The 19,555-nt window shown below is 35.2% G+C and overlaps 2 protein-coding genes and 1 pseudogene across 2 annotated transcripts in view; 2 read left to right on the forward strand and 1 right to left on the reverse strand.

The window, feature by feature from the left end:
• Window positions 1-15,991, forward strand: LOC112567704 (alpha-L-fucosidase-like). Its single transcript, XM_025244471.1, has 9 exons — window positions 1-65; window positions 8,233-8,569; window positions 8,892-8,998; window positions 9,895-10,025; window positions 10,708-10,841; window positions 11,090-11,187; window positions 11,552-11,684; window positions 12,306-12,476; window positions 13,179-15,991. The coding sequence occupies exons 1-9, from the start codon at window positions 47-49 to the stop codon at window positions 13,435-13,437; spliced, it is 1,389 nt and encodes a 462-aa protein (XP_025100256.1). The 5' UTR covers window positions 1-46; the 3' UTR covers window positions 13,438-15,991.
• On the forward strand, window positions 10-6,869 carry LOC112567699 (annotated as a pseudogene).
• Window positions 15,785-19,555, reverse strand: part of LOC112561084 (transient receptor potential cation channel subfamily M member 2-like) — a 21,359-nt gene continuing 17,588 nt past the window's right edge. Inside the window, 2 exon segments of the mRNA XM_025233306.1 lie at window positions 15,785-18,941; window positions 19,297-19,446. Of these exon segments, the coding sequence (XP_025089091.1) occupies window positions 18,719-18,941; window positions 19,297-19,446 (373 nt within the window). The 3' untranslated portion in view covers window positions 15,785-18,718.

Here is a 19,555-nt window from a genome sequence, read left to right on the forward strand (position 1 = left end):
AGGAAGAGCGAAATCAGTCAGGCTCGAAGTAGCGACAACAGTTGTCATGCCTGGAGCATATTCGGGTGTCTTTATTTTCGTGTTAGGTTCTTCCTTCCTGACATGTTCGTCAGCGGTCAGGTATGAACCCAACTGGAACTCTTTGGACTCCAGGCCGCTGCCACCGTGGTACGATGAGAGCAAAATTGGAATCTTCCTGCACTGGGGTGTTTTCTCTGTACCCAGCTTCCTTAACGAATGGTTTTGGTACGACTGGCAGGGATCCAAAGCTCCATCGGCCGTAATGTTTATGGAGCAGAATTACAAACCAAATTTTACCTATGCGATTTTGCCCCACAGTTTACAGCTGAATTTTTCGATCCCTATCGATGGGCAGACATCTTCAAGTCATCGCTGGCGAGGTCAGTATGGAAACATAAAATGTTGTTAGTATGTAACTAGGCCACTTCAGTGCAGATAATGTCAGTCGATCTGCCACCTTGCCCTTTCTAGCACATGATCGTCTCGAAATCTCAGTGATTCTTTATATGTATTTTTTTAAAGCCTTTTCTCCCTTCACTTTTCATAATTTCACAAAAAATCCAGTGATAATAATTTAATTATGTTAAGTTACTTAAGTGAGTATTAAGTTACTTAACTTTATTTAAGTAAAATAGGCTACATCATTAATATTGTATTAATTCTGCATATTTTTAGGCTCACAGTAGCTATAATCCAAAATAATTACAATGCTACTAATAATATTGTCATTCAGGTATGTTGTTCTGGTGACAAAGCACCATGAAGGGTTTACCAACTGGCCATCAAAGTACTCGTGGAACTGGAATGCAATGGACGTCGGACCCAACCGGGATCTTGTCGGTATGGGCATTAGGACTTAATTTATGACTAAAGGTAAATCATAAGTATCATATAGGTCTGAGGCTGAAATCGCATGCATTTATCTACTCATGCATGAGCATTTAGTGCTTGCATCATATAAATTTCAAGTAAACCATTACTTTTTTTAAAATCATGGTTGTGTAATTGATTAGAAGCAACAGATTTTATATATATGTGTGTCATTTGGAGGTTATGAGGTTTGAACTTCATTTGAACTAAAATTAACAAAAAGTACGGAATCTAGACATTATGCAGTTGCATGAACACCAGGATGGAAGTAGATGCTTCATAAAAAAATTTAGACTTTTTAGTTATTAACCACTTTTAATCATTTTTTAAATATTCATTTCATATCTTAAAAGGCTTTGTGGTAGGACTTGGCAATGCTTTTAATTGATTTGTTATAGATGATTTAGCACTGAATTGTAACATATCACCTGGTTCATTAAAGGCAGTTTATAAACGGTACACAGCTCCACACCCCTCTGTTCAGTCTACTCAGTTCCAATCCATTCTCTTCCATGGGATAATACCAATAATTCTGTTCAATCACATAATGAAATAAGTCAACATCAGGAACAACCATTGATCATCTAGAGTGAATCTATACAAATAACTCCTCCCTCTCTCCCTCTGTCTGCTTCACATGATACAATTAAACTTTATCTATCCACAACGGGTGATTCAAGATAGTGCTCATACTAGATAATACATACATGTACAAGTTGAAACAGTTTCTCAGTAGATACAATTGGTGACCTTTGGTCACCTCTGGCTATAGTACAAGATCATGGGCAGTAGAGTTGATCAAGTAAATGGCACATGGAATAAATAAATTGTAGTGACAATTGGTTCTGCATACAGGCATACAGCCAGACCGCAAGAGTGAAAACTCACATGCCAATACATGAACAGAAATAGAATACGGGATGCCTTCCTAAGGATTTGCTTATGACATAAGGCTGCCAAGTCCCTCTGCATGATTCTGGTGATCTGAGAAGAGATATTAACAAGGGAGGCAAGACTGTTCCTGTTTCCTAAGGATAGGCTGTGGAACCAAGAGATGAAAGAAAAAGTGATGAGACTCAATGAAGGACTGATAGAACCCATTGAGGTTGACAGAGCTGAAAGATAAAGAATTTCCAAAGATTTTTACCACATTCATACAAATCACATATTCAACAACTCTTAGTACTGAACAATCCTGTATAAACTCCTTTAAAAACTTTTAAAAAGCTCCATATCAGGAAGAATAAATGGTCTTGTAGCACTTTATCTTTCCAGAGGATATAGACCATGCAAAAAAAACTATTTCCTTCCATCTCAGTGCATCACCTTCTGTCAGCTTGATCTCATTCCAAACAGCAGACAACCTTGATTTATTTGTCCCCAGAAAACAAATTAATGCAGTATAAATCACCATTTGACTGGAAACAGGACTTGTTAATTTTCAAAGCTCTGCATAGTCTAAATGCACTCTCCACTGCTGTTTTTCCCTCCTCCCACATAAAATTTGAGCCTGTGGATTTTCTTGTTCACTGTGATTCAGAGTTGTAAGATTGATCAGATTAGTTTATCATTGCTTTAATCTTCATGTGTGTATGTGGACTTGTGCATGCAGACTTGTATTGCAAAGAAAATTTATTATGTGCTGCTTTGAATGATTATCAGGTGAGCTTGCAGCTGCGATCAGAGAAAAAACTGACATCCACTTTGGTGTGTACCATTCATTGTTTGAATGGTTCAATCCCCTCTTTGAAGAAGATCAAAGAAATAATTTCACTACTCAAAACTTTGTGTTTGTAAGCTTCATTATTTTTTTTTTCAATTATTAAAATCAAATGCTAACATTTTATGTTTACATCATTCACTTCACTGTTAAATGTAATGATGTTTTATTTTATTTATTGTTTTTGATCTCATGAAAACTGGATAGTACATTTGTCATGTGAATCTTGGATTTATGATCTACAGTGAAATCGCTTTGGTGAACAGCATGCACCTCAGTTTCTATAATTCCATTAACTGTGATTTATTTTGAGAACTTTTCTTGCAAATATTATAGATGTATTCCCCTAAAAGGTAGCCTGTTGGGCTAGGATATTGTGCATTATAAATGACCATTATTATTACCTATATTATAGGTTAGTCAAAAGCAAAACATGCTATATTTCTTTGGATTTAGAAGTCCATCAGCTAGTTAAAAACATAAGTTTTACTAGTATTTTACGTTAGTGCTGCTTTACAAATAATTTCTGTTAGTTGAAGTTCACACCTAGTATCTTTTAAAAAAATAGTTTGAAAATAGTTTGAAAATAACCTACATAATCTGATTTATAATAAAAGTCAAAATATGCACTTATTCTTATTTGCATTTGATGGACAGGCTAAAACAATGCCAGAGCTTTATGAGCTGGTAAACACCTACAAACCAGAGATTGTATGGTCTGATGGCGACTGGATGGTTGAGGATACCTACTGGAATGCCACCCAGTTTCTGGCTTGGCTTTACAATGACAGGTATCATTTGATGATATTTTGTCCATTTTTTTAGGAATAATTGATGACAACATATTAGAGAAAGAAACTGTAGAAAAGATTAAAACACTGCCACCTACCTGCCAGCATGTCACCTAAGGGTATTTGTGTTTGTTACATGTTTGTATGGTGCCGTTCTTATTGTGATTGAGACACTGGTAATTTGTTTTGCATGGGATCTGTATTATGTCACTGGTCAGATATGATGCCTGCATGTTTATGTATTTTAATGAACAGCCCAGTGAAGGACACAGTTGTGGTGAATGACCGCTGGGGAAGTAACATCCGCTGCCACCATGGTGGCTTCTGGAACTGTGATGATTCATATGTCCCAGGTATACTTTTCCTTAAAAAAAAAATTGGCTATGTTAACAATAGCATTACTGCATCAGCAATAACTAAACCTTTGCCAATTTCTGGCAATGCATCGTTTTCTTTGCAAGAGCATACTGATAAAATGTGTGCGTTATTATCATCTAGATCTTGCAGTAGCAAATTTAGTCCCTGCTTTTGCACCTAAATGTTGACACCGTTCTTTTTGTACAGCACAGAGAACATATTCTTTTTCTAATCTTTAAGAATTTAGATGTCTATATATATAGCTTCTACAAACTGACATTTTGCTAACCTAAGGTCATTTGATGCCTCACAAATGGGAAAACTGCATGACGCTGGACAGGTCCTCCTGGGGCTATCGCCGCAATGCCAAACTGTCTGACATTTATTCCATAAATGACTTCATAGCTCTTCTAGTTAAGACAATCAGGTGAGGTACAAAGTTTCTGCTAGATAAAGCAATAGATTTAATATGAATGTTGCCACAGCTATGTCTTATGTGTTGGTATAGCCATATGAATATGCTTTACAACTATGTAAATTCTTCTAACTTTACTTAGTTGCTAGTACAAAGTATATTTTAAAGTTTATTTTTGTACATTTGTGTTGGTGATTCACTATTGTCATTTTCATTAAATATATGTAATTGTACATATTTACTATCATCTTGCAGTCTTGGTGGGAACCTCCTGGTTAATGTTGGACCCACTAAAGATGGAATAATATCCCCTATCTTTGAAGAGCGTCTGCTTCAAATGGGAGAGTGGCTGGGGGTAAATGGAGATGCAATTTTTGGTACACAGCCTTGGAAGTATCAGAATGACACAGTCAATTCCAATGTTTGGTAGGTCTTTACTGAGATTTTTTCTAGAATTGGCAGAAACAGAAAAAAAGAAATGTATGAGTTTCTGTTTCAAAGTGACACACTTAACTCAGTCTGAAAGAGTCACTAATAATAATGAGTACATTTGTATAGCGTGTTTCTCCAACATCTGCCAGACTCAAGGCACTTTACAATCCATTTAAGAAAAAGCTTTAAAATGACAGGAGTTTAAAGGTTGCTGCACTGCTTGTACAAAACTAGCAGTGATTCCAGCAGGAATAGTCTCTGGGCCAGATGGTTGAAAAAGGGTCTTGTGGTATAGGGAAATCCTTTGGACTGTTGTTGTCTAAAGAACAAGAGAGTTATTTTCGTTGCCATGTTCCCATTTATTGTGTGTAATTGTCTTGGTAAGTTGCCTTTGGTATGGTAATCAAGTTGTCTTCTTGGCCTTATCAGTACAAAAATCCTATTGAGTGAATTTTGCATCAGTCTCAACTTTTTAAAAAATATTGGTAACGCAAGCAGATATTCACAGTTGTTTGGGTTTTGTGTAGGGCTGTGTCAGTTACTGAGTTCATTATGAATATATGTAAAGACTTTATAAAGGCTTTATATAAACAACAACAACAACAAAAACTAATAAACTTTAAGTATCAGGTTAAACTTTGGAAATAAGATAAAACGAATTATTTCCTTATGACCTATTTTCACTTCAAATGCCTACCAGCCCCTGACCACCATCCAAAATAAGATTATTTAGCATAGCAATACAATCACAGTTGTCAGGTGTTTAATCTGTTGCAGGTACACAGCAAAGAAAACCAATGCAAGTACGGTAGTATATGCAATCATATTGAAGTGGCCTTCTACCTCAACCATGATGTTGGGAGCACCAAGTGTCTCTTCCAAAACCAAAATCTCTTTGCTTGGGTACAATGGCGCCTTCACATTTACTAGCACAGGCACTCAGGGTGTGGCTGTTGACATTCCACCAATCCCATTCAACCAAATGCCTTGCCAGTGGGGATGGGCATTCCAACTGGATAACCTTAACAACCAGTAAAGCTTTTTTGACTGCAAAGATTAAGAGGGATTGCATTGAAATATGTTGAGGCATTTAACACATTTTTAAAGTAACTGTTATTGGAAGTTTAATTGTTTGATACCAATTTTTGTATTTGATAAAGTGTCATTTTGCTCTTTAATATTTTGTTCTGTAGCTTTGTTGAATTTTTCACAAATCTTGACATTCTAATTCCCCCAAAGCTTTTGTAGGTGCTCAGTTGAGAAAAAACCTCTCTAGGTGGACTTTGTCATCCAGTTTTTTTCTACAATAATAATCTTTTGATTAAGCTGGAATATATTGATGTCCATATATTGCTAAAAGTGTTATCCCGCTTTTTGTGAGAATAGTGCTTTAGATGAAGTCAAGGGGAGGCTACTAAAGGATGCCAGGGAACCACCTTTGGATTAGGAGATTGGCTGTGCTTTTTCGTGATTCAAAAAGCAAAAACATTCAAAAATGAACTTGCTTAAAAATTGCTTTAGATCTTTAATCATTGCATACATCTGGCAACCATCAAGAGTCGTTTTTTTAAAAAGTTATTTCTCCTTGCTGTTGTACATGGTGCCATTTTCCATAATTTTATGCATTCCATTTTTCACAAAATTTAAAATCTTATTTCATTTACAGAATGAAGGATTACTGTGGGCTCTTTTTGCTATGGGGATGCCTTGTACTTAAAAATGTTTATATAATTGTCTTATTCTCTGATGAGGATGTGTGTGGATCTTGTGTTTATATTATATTTACATATTTTTATAATAACGCCTTGTTCCTGTCATGACAGTTTAGATTTGAAGAATTGTTTTTTATTCCAAATGTTCATGTGTTGTTATTAGCTCATGGAAATCCCACCTGGAAAACAAGGAAAAGCAAGATAGTAAAAGAATATGCCCAGTCAACTAATGACAATGATTAAATCATTTTAGATATCTTTTAAATGGTAGCATATCTCATTTAAAACAATCTGCAAATGTTGTGTGCAGTTATGCATATACTGGGACTTCAAGTTGATAAACTAGTTACATCCTCACTACTAGACAAAAAGCATTTCAAGTTTGCTTTTTAAAAAAAATAAAGTTGTCAGATACCTGTAGAAAATAGTCATAATGTTGTTGTTTTGATATAATCATGTTGAAAGATTATTTCAAATCCATATCAGTCCTGAATATATATATATGTGTGTGGAATATATATTGTTCAAATAAACTTTAACTCAAAGATTAAGAGAAGCTGTTGATATTGTGTTTATTTTGATTTTAATTGAAGGACTGATAAAGGAACCTTGAAGTATCTGGTACTCAGTATCTTGATCTACTGAGATTTTCAAATTTCAGTATTTTGTTTCATTTGTAATGCTGGTTATCTGCAGCATATATACAACTAACATATCCCAAAAGAGCTGTGTGCCTTTTCGCCAAAATTTAGCTGCAGAACAAAGTTACATCTTTCCTTAATACCATTTTTACAGTCTACAACTTGTCCCCTGGCAGCAGAACATTGTTTAAAACTACTTTCAGTGCTTTATTTTCAAAATAGTTTTTACTACATTATAATAATGTGAACTTATAGTGTGCTGCATCACGACCAAGATAGATTGCACTCTCTGCCCAGACCATTAATGGTAAATGAAAGATAACAGCCAGTGGACAGTTAGGTACATATAGGGACACTGAACAACACAAAGATGAGGTACAATGTTGAAGATCAAGGAATGGATGAAGAGATATAAACAGTGTAAGATGGTGTTGTTACATTACAGTTAGCATGACTGTATTGCTAGTGAGTTAAGAATAGTAATTCAGGATAGTACTTCATGAAAAGATGTTTTCAGAGAGCGGTTGAATCTAGCCTTGGAGTCCGAATGGCGAATGTGATGTGGAAGAGAGCTCGACTGCTTAGCAGCACAGAGGGAGAACATTCAGATATGCGAGTCGGGCAGCTGAGTTCTGAACTTTCTGAAGCTTGTCAATGAGGAACTGTGGACAGCCAGCAAGAAGAGATTTGCAGTAGTCTAAACAGAGCAAATGCATAACAGATCAGAATTTTGGTCATTGAGGTGGACAGAGTATGGCGAATGGAGCTGATCTTCCGGAGCTCATAGGATGCAGAATGACAGATGTTGATATCTATCCATCTTTATTACTGTAAATGCACAAACAGTACCTCGACATCCACTAAAAATCTTAGTGACCTAAGGTTCAAGGTTTCTTAAAATCAGCCAATGAGAAGTAGTTTCGATGTGTGCTGCATCGTGATTACCATGGAATCAAAGCACACACCTGTCACATATTTTAATAAATGTCATTTTTATATATGTTAACCTGCATGTCAAAAAAAGGGTAAACTTAAATAAAATTTCTCAGGAAAGTATTTGCTGCCGATGGATCACTCTTAGTCGATGTTTGTCACATGACTTGACCCTGCACTTAGTCACATGACCAAGCAACCTATCGTTTTGAGCACAAACTTGTGGTTTTCGGTGAAAAGCGCGTGATACAGGTTGCGGAACAAGGAAAAACAAAACCAGATTAAGAGCAAATCTGATTTGAAGTTGAGACATTAATTGTCATGCGTGGAGCATATTCGGGTGTCTTTATTTTCGTGTTAGGTTCTTCCTTCCTGACATGTTCGTCAGCGGTCAGGTATGAACCCAACTGGAACTCTTTGGACTCCAGGCCGCTGCCACCCTGGTACGATGAGAGCAAAATTGGAATCTTCCTGCACTGGGGTGTTTTCTCTGTACCCAGCTTCATTAACGAATGGTTTTGGTACGAGTGGCAGGGATCCAAAACGCCATCGGCCGTAATGTTTATGGAGCAGAACTACAAACCAGATTTCACCTATGGCGATTTTGCCCCACAGTTTACAGCTGAATTTTTCGATCCCTATCGATGGGCAGACATCTTCAAGTCATCGCTGGCGAGGTCACTATTGACCAAAATGTTATCACGTAATCAGTTTACTTTTAAAGCCTGCATCTGTTGTTAAGGCTTGCAGAATCCCATTGAGACTGTTTCAATAATAATTCATTTCTGTTTTCGCATCCTTTTTTTAATTTTACGAAGAATACTGTGATAATATTTACTTTCATGTTAAGTTACAAAACGTTTCTGTAAAATTAAGTTACCTTAGTGGCTTCACTTTATTTGGCATCATCATTGACATTGTTTAAATTCTGCATATTTTAGGCTCATTGTAACCAATACCAGAAAGAATTACAATACTAATAACAATATTGTCATTCAGGTATGTCGTTCTGGTGACAAAGCACCATGAAGGGTTTACCAACTGGCCATCAAAGTACTCGTGGAACTGGAATGCAATGGATGTTGGACCCAACCGGGATCTTGTTGGTACGGACATTAGGATTAAATTTAAATCATAAGTATCATATTGGTGTGAGGGTGAGATTGCATACATTTATTTGTACATGCATGAGCATTTAGTGCTTGTATCATATAAATTTTAAAATATTTTTTTTATATTTCTATAGTTGATCAGAAGCAACAAATTACATGGATATTAAATCTGGAGGTTTTGAGGTTCAAAGTTCATTAAAATTAAAAATAATAGTGAATGTAGATATACAGACAAAACTTTAAGGGAAAGAATGAAGGGGTAGCTGTCATCAAGAAAGTATGCATCAAAAATGTACAAGGTAAAGCCAGATGCCTAAACACTTCATAACCAGGATGGAAGTATAGATACGTCATTCAAAATTTACACTTTTTTTTACTTATAACTTTTAATCATTTTAGAAATATAAAGCTTTCTGATAGCACTTGGCAATTCTTTTGATGGATTTATTTTTGATGACTTAGTGCTGAATTTTAACATATCACCCAGTTCAATAAAGGCAGCTCCACACCCCACTGCAGTCTGTTCAGTTCCTCTCCATTTCTTTTCAGTGGGATAGTACATGATAATTCTGCTCAACTATGTAATGAAACAAATTTAACTTATTAGGAACAACCATCAATCATCTGGGGGAATTTATACAAATGACTCCTCCCTTTCAACTCCCTGTCTGCTCCATATAATGAACAGCATCAAAGAATTTCCAAAATTGTTCATCACCTTCGGTTCCACCCTCTCCCCCACTCCCCTATAAAATGTTAACCATATGGATTTTCCTCTTTACTGTGATTTAGAGTTGTAATTCTGACCAGATTAGTTTATTCTTGTTTACCTCTCCATGTGTTTATGTGTAAACAAACATCTTTTATATGCTGCTTCGAATGATCACCAGGTGAGCTTGCAGCTGCGATCAGAGAAAAAACTGACATCCACTTTGGAGTGTACCATTCATTGTTTGAATGGTTCAATCCCCTCTTTGAAGAAGACCAAAGAAATAATTTCACAACTCAGAATTTTGTTTTTGTAAGTTTCTTTTGTTATTGTCTTATTTTGTTTTTAATTAATAAAATAAAGCACAAACATTTTTGGGTTACATCATTCGCTTCAAGACTTTACACACTGCAGCTATGTTCAGTTGGCTTTGCATTATCTTTGAGATGTTTGAGCTTTCACTATTAGCTATAACGATGTTTAAATTCTTTTTAATCTCACAAAAACTGGATAGTACATTTGCCATGTGAATCTTGGATTTGTGATCTGCAGTTATCTCCCTTGGGAAACATCGTGACTCGTTTCTACATTTCCATTAATTGTGATTTATTTTGAGAACTATTCTTGCCTATATTAAAGATATCAAATGTCCTAAAAGCATGCCTGTTGGGCTAGGATATTTTGTCCCTATAAGTGACCTTTATTTTTACCTGTAACAGTATTATAGGTAAGTTAAAAGCAAAATACTATTATTGACATAATACTATGATGATCATCATGCTATATTTCTTTGGATTTAGAAGTCCATCAGTTAGATGTTAAAAATATAAGTTTTACTAGTATGTTACGTTAGTGCTGCTTTACAAATTATTTCTGTTAGTTGAAGTTCACACCTAGGATCTTTTTTAAAAAATAGTTTGAAAGTAACCTACATAATCTGATTTATAATAAAAGTCAAAATATGCACTTATTCTTATTTGCATTTGATGGACAGACTAAAACAATGCCAGAGCTTTATGAGCTGGTAAACACCTACAAACCAGAGATTGTATGGTCTGATGGTGACTGGATGGTTGAGGATACCTACTGGAATGCCACCCATTTTCTGGCTTGGCTTTACAATGACAGGTACCTTTGATGATATTTTGTCCATTTTTAAGGAATAGTTGATGACAACATATCAGAGCGAAAAGACTGTAAAAAGCTTGAAATACTACCACCTAGCTGCCAGCATGTCGCCTAAGGGTATTTGTGCTTGTTACATGTTTGTATGGTGCGGTTCTTATTGTGGTTGAGGCAATGGTAATTTATTTTACATGGGATCTGTATTATGTCACTGGTCAGATGTCTACATGTATATGTATTTTAATTAACAGTCCAGTGAAGGACACGGTTGTGGTGAATGACCGCTGGGGAAGTAACATCCGTTGCCATCATGGTGGCTTCTGGAACTGTGATGACAGGTTTGTCCCAGGTAAATCCTCTCAAATTTCAAGTGAAACTTGTTATTTTGGGAACAAATTTTTTGTCCTAGATTTAAAAAAAAATGACTATAAACATTAGCACTACTAAAAAGTGGCATTGGAAGCCTTTGCCATTTCTTACTAATACACACCTTCCTTTGCATTAGCATTCAGAGATAAACTGTGTTTTATCACTTAGATAATAATAATGATTATTAAGTTGTAAACTTAGTCTCTGCTTTTGCACCTAAATGTTGGCATCTTACTTTTTGTACAGCACAGAGAATGTGTTCTTTTTTCTAATCTTCAAGAATGTAGATCTACCTACAATACTTATAACTTGTACACACTGACATTTGCCTAATCTTTTTTAAGGTCATTTGATCCCCCACAAATGGGAAAACAGCATGACTCTGGACAAGTACTCCTGGGGGTATCGCCGCAATGCCAGGCTGTCAGACATTTATTCTATGGATGAATTTATTGCTCTTCTTGTGAAGACAGTCAGGTGAGGTACAAAGTTTCTGCTAGATGAAGCTATAAATCTAACATGGATGATAGACATGAAAACAGTATATTGTGTTTTAATGTTTCCAAGATCTTTCACAGGGACCAGTCCTACACAAACTTTTTTTGCTTAATATCATAAGCCTAGATGCATTGGTGGTAGTGTTTTATATTAATAAGTGATTGAAGTGTTTTCTTTTGGAACTAACACATTCTAACTCTTCTGTTCATACAGTCTGTGCCTACAAGGTAGCTCTCTTGTATATGCATGATGTGCCATTATTTTTTATGCTGTTTAAAAAAAAGATAAATAGTTAAATTTATTTCCACATATATCCCTGAGATTATGAAGGAAGTGAATTTGACAGGAAGTTCCCAAATTTCCCATCGCAACCCTCCTTCCCCTAATAAAAAATTGATAGAAACTACACATGCAAAGCTCTACCATGCATACAGAGCAATAATCTCTATCTCATCCTTGCATTATGAATGCATTAAAAAATAAAGTCTTCTAACCTTACTTAGTTGTTAGAACAATATGTTTTAAAGTCTATTTTTGGACAGTTGTGTTGGTGACTTATTATTGTCATGTTCATTAAATTTATTTTCTGTCATCTTGCAGTCTTGGTGGAAACATTCTGGTTAATGTGGGACCCACTAAAGATGGAATGATATCCCCTATCTATGAAGAGCGTCTCACTCAGATGGGAGAGTGGCTGGGGGTAAATGGAGATGCAATTTTTGGTACACAGCCTTGGAAATATCAGAATGACACAGTCAATTCTAATGTTTGGTATGTCTTTCTTCATAGAGATTTTTTTTAAAACTTAGCCGTATTCTTGTTGCCTTTCTAGAACGGGCAAAAAAAGTAGCTTATTGCTGCTATCATTAAAGATTTATAAAATATCAGATTCTATTTTAAAGGGATACCCAGTGACTTAATTCAGTCCTAAAGAGTCACCATCAGCATATTTCCCTTTGGTATGTGTAATTATCCTGATAAGATGCCTTTCATGTGGTAATCAGGTTCTGTCTTCTTGGAATAGCTAGGTCAAAACAAAAAAACAAAAAAATGCTGTTAAACGGATTCTGCATTCATGCCAACTATTTTTTTTATTTGTGAATTATCTCACTTTTACAGCATGAACATTAGAAAGTTATATTTTAATATTTGGTAACATAAGCAGATATTCACATTTGTTAGAGCTCTGTGTAGGGAAGTGTTAGTTACAGAGTTCATTGTAGCTATATGTAAAGACTTTATAAAAGCTTTATATATACCCAAAACTCGATAAACTTCTATGTGACAGGTTAGTTTGATAGTTAAATCTTACAATTTAACTTTGGGTAAATTAAATGTTCTAATGAAGGGAGAAATATGTTCCTTATTACTTATTTTCACTTCAAATGCCTATGAACCCCTGACTGCCATCCAAAGTAAGATTATTTAGCATGGCAATACAATCACAGTCATCAGGTGTTTAATCTGTTGCAGGTACACAGCAAAGAAAGCCAATGCAAGTACGGTAGTATATGCAATCATATTGAAGTGGCCTTCTACCTCAACCATGATGTTGGGAGCACCAAGTGTCTCTTCCAAAACCAAAATCTCTTTGCTTGGGTACAATGGCGCCTTCACATTTACCAGCACGGGCACTCAGGGTGTGGCTATTGACATTCCACCAATCCCATTCTACCAAATGCCTTGCCAATGGGGATGGGCATTCCAACTGGATAACCTTAACAACCAGTAAAGCTTTTTTGACTGCAAAGATTAAGAGGGATTGCATTGAAATATGTTGGGGTGTTTAACACATTTTTAAAGTAACTGTTATTGGAAATTTAATTGTTGATACTTATTTTTGTATTTGATAAATTGCCATTTTGCTCTTTAATATTTTGTTCTGTAGCTTTGTTAAATTTTTCACAAGTCTTGACATGCTAATTCACCCAAAGCTTTTGTAGCTGCTCGGTTGGGGTAAAAACGTCTCTAGGTGGACTTCTGTCATCCAGTTTTTTCTACAATAATAATCTTTTGATAAAGCTGGAATATGTTGATGTCCATATATTGCTAAAGTGTTATCCTGCTTTAAGAATAGTGCATCAGATGCAGTCAAAGGGAGGCTACTAAAGAATGCCAGTGAACCACCTTTGGATTAGGAGATTGCAGTGCTTTTTCATGCTTCAAAAAGCAAAAACATTCAAAAATGAACTTGCTTAAAAATTACTTTAGTTCTTTAATCATTGCATACATCTGGCAACATGAAGAGTTTTTTTTTTTAAAGTTATTAATCCCTGCTGTTGTAGTTAGTGCCATTTTCAATAGTTTTATGCATTCCATTTTTCACAAAATTTAGAATCTTGTTTCATTTACAGAATGAAGGATTCTTTTTTCCATGGGGATGCCTTGTACTTAAAAATGTTTATATAATTGTCTTATTCTCTGATGAGGATGTGTATGGATCTTGTGTTTACATTTTGTTTACATATTTTTATAATAATGCCTTGTTCCTGTCATGACAGTTTAGTCCAAGGGGAGGCGACTAAAGGTTGTCTGTGAACCGCCTTCTTAGGGTTAGACTGGCTCCACATTTTCATGCTTCTAAAAGCAAAAACATTCATAAATAAACTTGCTTGAAAATTGCTTTAGTTCTTCAATTTTTGCACACATCCGACAATTCTCAGGAGTCGTCTTTTTAGTTATTTCCCATTTGTTGGTGTACTTTTCATGACCTTATATATTCCTTTTTTTGGGGATTTACAGAACGATTACTATGGGTTTGCTTTGTTATTGTCTTATTTCCATTTAGACAAGTTTTCTGTAAAGTAAATCCTTTATTTTGGGATATAATTGTCTGATCATTGCTGATGGAGATAACATTTTTTACAGTAATATTGGTATAATGATGTTGATTCAATGTGATCATTTTTAAAGATATATATCTCTTCAATAGAATTTGTAATGCAAGAATTTAGAAAAGCTGGAGACATCATGTTCTTCATTTTAATTTTAGTTTAAGGACTGATAAAGGAGCCTTGAAGAAATTGTTACAGTATCTTGTATCAAGTATCTACTGAGAGTGATTTTCCAATTTCATTATTTTGTTTCATTAGTGATGATGATTATCTGCAGCATATATGCAACTAGGATTTCCAAAAAGAACTGTGCCTTTTCACCAAAATTTAGGTGTATAACAAAATCATACCTTTCCTTGATGCCATTAGTACCTTCTACATCTTATCTCCTGGCAGCAGAGGCATTCTTTAAAAGTTCTTTTCAGTGTCTGTGTTCAAAATAGTTTTTATGACATGTTGATGGACTTTGCGTTAATCGTTGTGCATTTATTGTAGATATGCATAAGTCTTGGTATATGTGATTTATATATGTATATTTTAAGAAACGCAGAACAGCAGGGGATATATTATGACTGAAAGATGATTTTAAATGTATTGTTTTTCAATCTGTACCTGGTTAGATGAAATTTAACCTTTCAAGTTAATTTTTTATTTGGGAAAGAAATGCCAATTTTTTTTCTGCTCTCTTGGATTATTAATTCAAACAGTATTTACTAAACAATTTTTTATTATTATATCATCTGTCCAGTTTGTAAACAAGGTTAAGAAACAAATTCACCGTTTGCTGTTAAGTTGCAGTCATCATCCATACATAACCTAGGTGAACATTAGCCAAAGGGGATATCTCTGTTAACATACCTGCTGGTAAAACAATTTGGATGGGCCTATCCCATGTCGATGAATGAGGTTGGAGCTGCCATCTTTGGTTAGCTGATCTACCCAGCTAGGGTAACATGCTGCAACGCAGACTGGCTAACATGCTTCATGAATGAGGCCTTGGAGGTTGTGGAAAGAGTAGTTTAGGTGAGAATAGTGGTGACCATTAACTTGTCAGGGTGCGGCATGGTTGCCATTACTGATGGTCACGTTGCTTTTTGCAGTGAATGTCAGAAATCTTGTGTGTGCAAATTTTTGGCCATTATGAGGTGATTTATGAAATTGCAACTTTTGTGTAAAATAATATCCATGTTCCCAAAATAGCATCTGCCAAGTGATTATTTTACCTTTCATCAAAGAAGACGCACCTTTTTGTGCACTTTCTGTAATCACAGAATAACTACTATATGCCCTCTATACTACTACATGTTTAAGTAGATTTTTTTTTTATAAATTAATGTTACAGAAGAGTTTGTATCTCAGTCATATCATTTTTGGTACCATCTGGTAAGAAAATCTGCACAAGGACAGTTGCATAGATGACATACCAAAATAAAAACTTCTTTTCATGCACTGTAAAAAGTTTTTGAGTACATTTTCAGAGACTGAATAACAATTGTGTATTTATGTTATGGGCAATGTTGAAAACTGGCATTTTATAGAATAGCTACGCAATGTATACAATGCCTGAAATGGGCTCCATGAAAAAAAGGGAGTTCCCACTGAATTTGGTTTAAATCTTAATCTCTCTAATGTCTAAGATTGTTGCACAGCAAAAGAACACATAAAATTAATCACCTGAATTTACAAGCGGATGGGTTTAACATCATGTATATTCTAGTACATATATGTCAATGTTTACAAATATGTAGATGATAGTCATGTAAAAAATGAAATAGAAAAATGTAAACAAATGCACTGAGAGTGCTTGATTAAAAGCAATATCCATTAGTATTTTTAAAAAAAACGTAAATTATGACCCAAAAAAATGTTCAAAGAGGAAATAAATATAGCATCAAGCATGTAGACACAAAAGTCTGTTGCTGCAGAAGGTGACACTGGAATCTTGAATACTACACAATACCAGACACATTTGAGCAAACAGGAATATTAAAGGCACATGCTTTTCACTTGACAGAAGAAGTGGAGATTGTGTTGAATTCTGCTTTTACTGGGTTCAGTAAGCTAAAGCCTCATTAGCAAAGGCTGCATCAAACCTGTTTCACTTAAGCAAATCACCCATCAATTCAGCTGCTGTTCTATGGCAAACAGACATGTGAGGCAGCTGCTAAACAGCAAACAAACTCATTTTGCTGGAACATCTATATTTCTATCCAGTTTCTTCACCAATTTCTCACCTGATCCAAAAAGAGTTTGTCACCTAGTGCCATACTTTATGGCACTGCATATTTTTCCTGCTCCTAGATCGATGTCACATATACCCTTGACTCAATTTCCCAGTTTTATGATCTGGTAAAAATGAGTTACAATGTTCAATGTAAATTTTACCTTTTTTTCAAGAGTTCATTACAAAAGGCCTGAGGTTTTTGTTTTCATCTTTAAAAATAAATTTCAGTTCTGGTAAAGTAACATCTCATTCTCACCCAACAACACAATATAGTGTGAAAATCTGATCAGCTGTCTGAAAGTCAAGATCTCATTCTGTCATTTGTGTACAAAATGACTGCTAAAACATTTACCATGAAATAACTTTACAGTGTAACAACATACGTTCTGTAAGGAATAAATGAACAAATAAATGAGTTCATGTGATCACAAATGCAATGGAATATTTTGACCACAAAATCTGACCCACAGAAAAAGAGCTTGTTACATTATAGACTAAATGGAAAACAAAAGTTGAAGTAAACGAACTCCTCCACTGGAATGTAGCTGCTGGAGGGATACCTTCAAGATGCAATTTCAATTGAGAAAGAATAGCCACACAAAAATCTTATGCCACATCTCAAAAGTGAGTGTTTTATCACAGTCTTCAGATCTTCTTGGTTGTTTTTTTTCAGTACATTTCCTATTGGTCTGCACCACTGCGAAGACAATTGCAGTAATATGTGAAACATGATTTTAAAAGTCAAATCATACAATATAAGTACATAATCTTGCAGACATATTCAGACTTAACGATGGTCTTTCTCTTACAATGAAAAGGTGAGATCGCAGGAAATTCAGTGAATGAAACAGTATAGAATGTTGTATCACTGCATGATTTAAAAACACTTTTTAAGCATGAAATGGTGAGAAATTTAGCATGAGACACAATCCTAGGATGACAATATAAGCCGTGTGGTTATAATTTTTTTTTAAAAAAATCATAACTTTTTGGTCATAGGGGAGCGAGATGTTAGAGACTGTACTTGCTTTGGGGTCAGCTCTTTTTGTGGTCACCATCCCTCCATCACTGCCCTTTTTTCCCCAACCCTCTACAGAGTCAGGAATCTAATTCAACAAACTAAGGATATTTACTGCAGCATAGAGGTACCAAGGACTTGCAAGCATTTCTCTGGCCAGAGTTCTAACCACTTGGCTTTCCTCTTCCCCCTTCATTGAACGTAAAATTTTAATGAACAAAAATATAAGCAGTGCCTAGAAATGTTTACTTGTAACATCACAATCTCTGTAGATCAGTCTCCCTGAAAACACACAAAGTGAGTATCAAAATGAGTCCTGTAAGGTGTTCATGCCATTTTTAAATGAGTGATCAAAGAGAGTGGCTCTTTCTTTGAGAAATACTATGTGGGAAAACAATACAATATAAAATACAATTTTAAATATCAAGTGTATTGGATTTGTGATTTTCATGATGTTTCTGTGCTTTTAAACTAGTTTTAAAAGAAATAAATAAAAGGACATAAATTTGTAATTAAAAAAAGCTAAAGCTTAAACACAATGAACTAATAGATTTGTAGCACACACTATTAAATATATAACAACAATGAAATCTTTAATATGACATATTTTCCAGCAGGTGTCGGTCTTGTCTGCTACAATCCTCACTATGTCCATTGATCCATGATCAGCACTTTGAATCACAAAAGAAGAAAAACTTTTTTTAAAAAACCCTGTTCCATGTATAAAATCTTGTGTTTGCCCAAAAATGCAATCAAAATTTTCAGAGGAAAAAATGGGCAAACAACCAGTTCAGATTTGCTGCCCATGAATTGCCAACATAAAGGTTGTAAATCATAAAATAAATCATATTAACAAAAACCCATCAAGCAATAACAAAGCGATAAAGAAGTCAATTAGATGTGGTCATCTCAGCACAGGTATGAGTGATTTTTTTATTCACTGGAGTGTGTCCTCGTCTTCGTCAATAACTCTGGTTTCTTGCATGTGTTTAGGTGAGGTCCAGCTCTTGACTCGTGATGGGATCTGCTGTTGTTGCTGGATTGAGGTCTGCAGCAGATTAATCAGATCCGCAAGCTGAACAGAGGTTGCAGATGATCTGGCTGACAACTCCTCCACGCACTTTGAAAGCCTCTCTATTTCCTCCCGCGATACTTGTTTGCTATACAACAGAACCAAGCATCAGCTTTCATATGTGTACTTTGATTTTTTTGTTTTGTTCTAAGTCATCCATTATTTTAAAAAGAAAAGTATAGATATCTATTAGCAAAAGGAGATTAAGAGGGTGCAAACTTCCAGCAGGTCTCATTCTGAATAGAATACATAGAGACAAATATACACATAAATTACTAAAAAAAGTAGTTGTTCAAAATTAATGACATAGAGCAGACAAATTTTCACAAATATCTAAATGTAAAAAAGTCTGCATGTGTTTGCATGTCTGTAAAATAAGAAGTCTGAATCCCAGGTCTGTTACTGATACAGAAACTGCAACAAAAGGCATCGTATCAACACACCTGTCTGGTGCAGATGGAGAAACACGCTCCATGATATCTGCTTCTTTTGATGGGCTCTCTGCTGGCATCCCAGCAAACTGTGCCCTCTGGCCTTCTTGCTGCTGAATTGTGTCCTTGATAATTTCCAGCTCCTCCATTATGCTTTCAATCCTATAAATTTGACGACCAAGCATAACTAAAAATGTTTTAACAAATATTTATTAGATGTTAAACTGTCAGCTGTAGCATATTTGGGAACTCCATGGTCTTTGTCTTAGTT

This window comes from Pomacea canaliculata, linkage group LG1 (genome assembly GCF_003073045.1).
Source record: "Pomacea canaliculata isolate SZHN2017 linkage group LG1, ASM307304v1, whole genome shotgun sequence".
NCBI classification, from domain to species: Eukaryota; Metazoa; Mollusca; class Gastropoda; order Architaenioglossa; family Ampullariidae; genus Pomacea; species Pomacea canaliculata.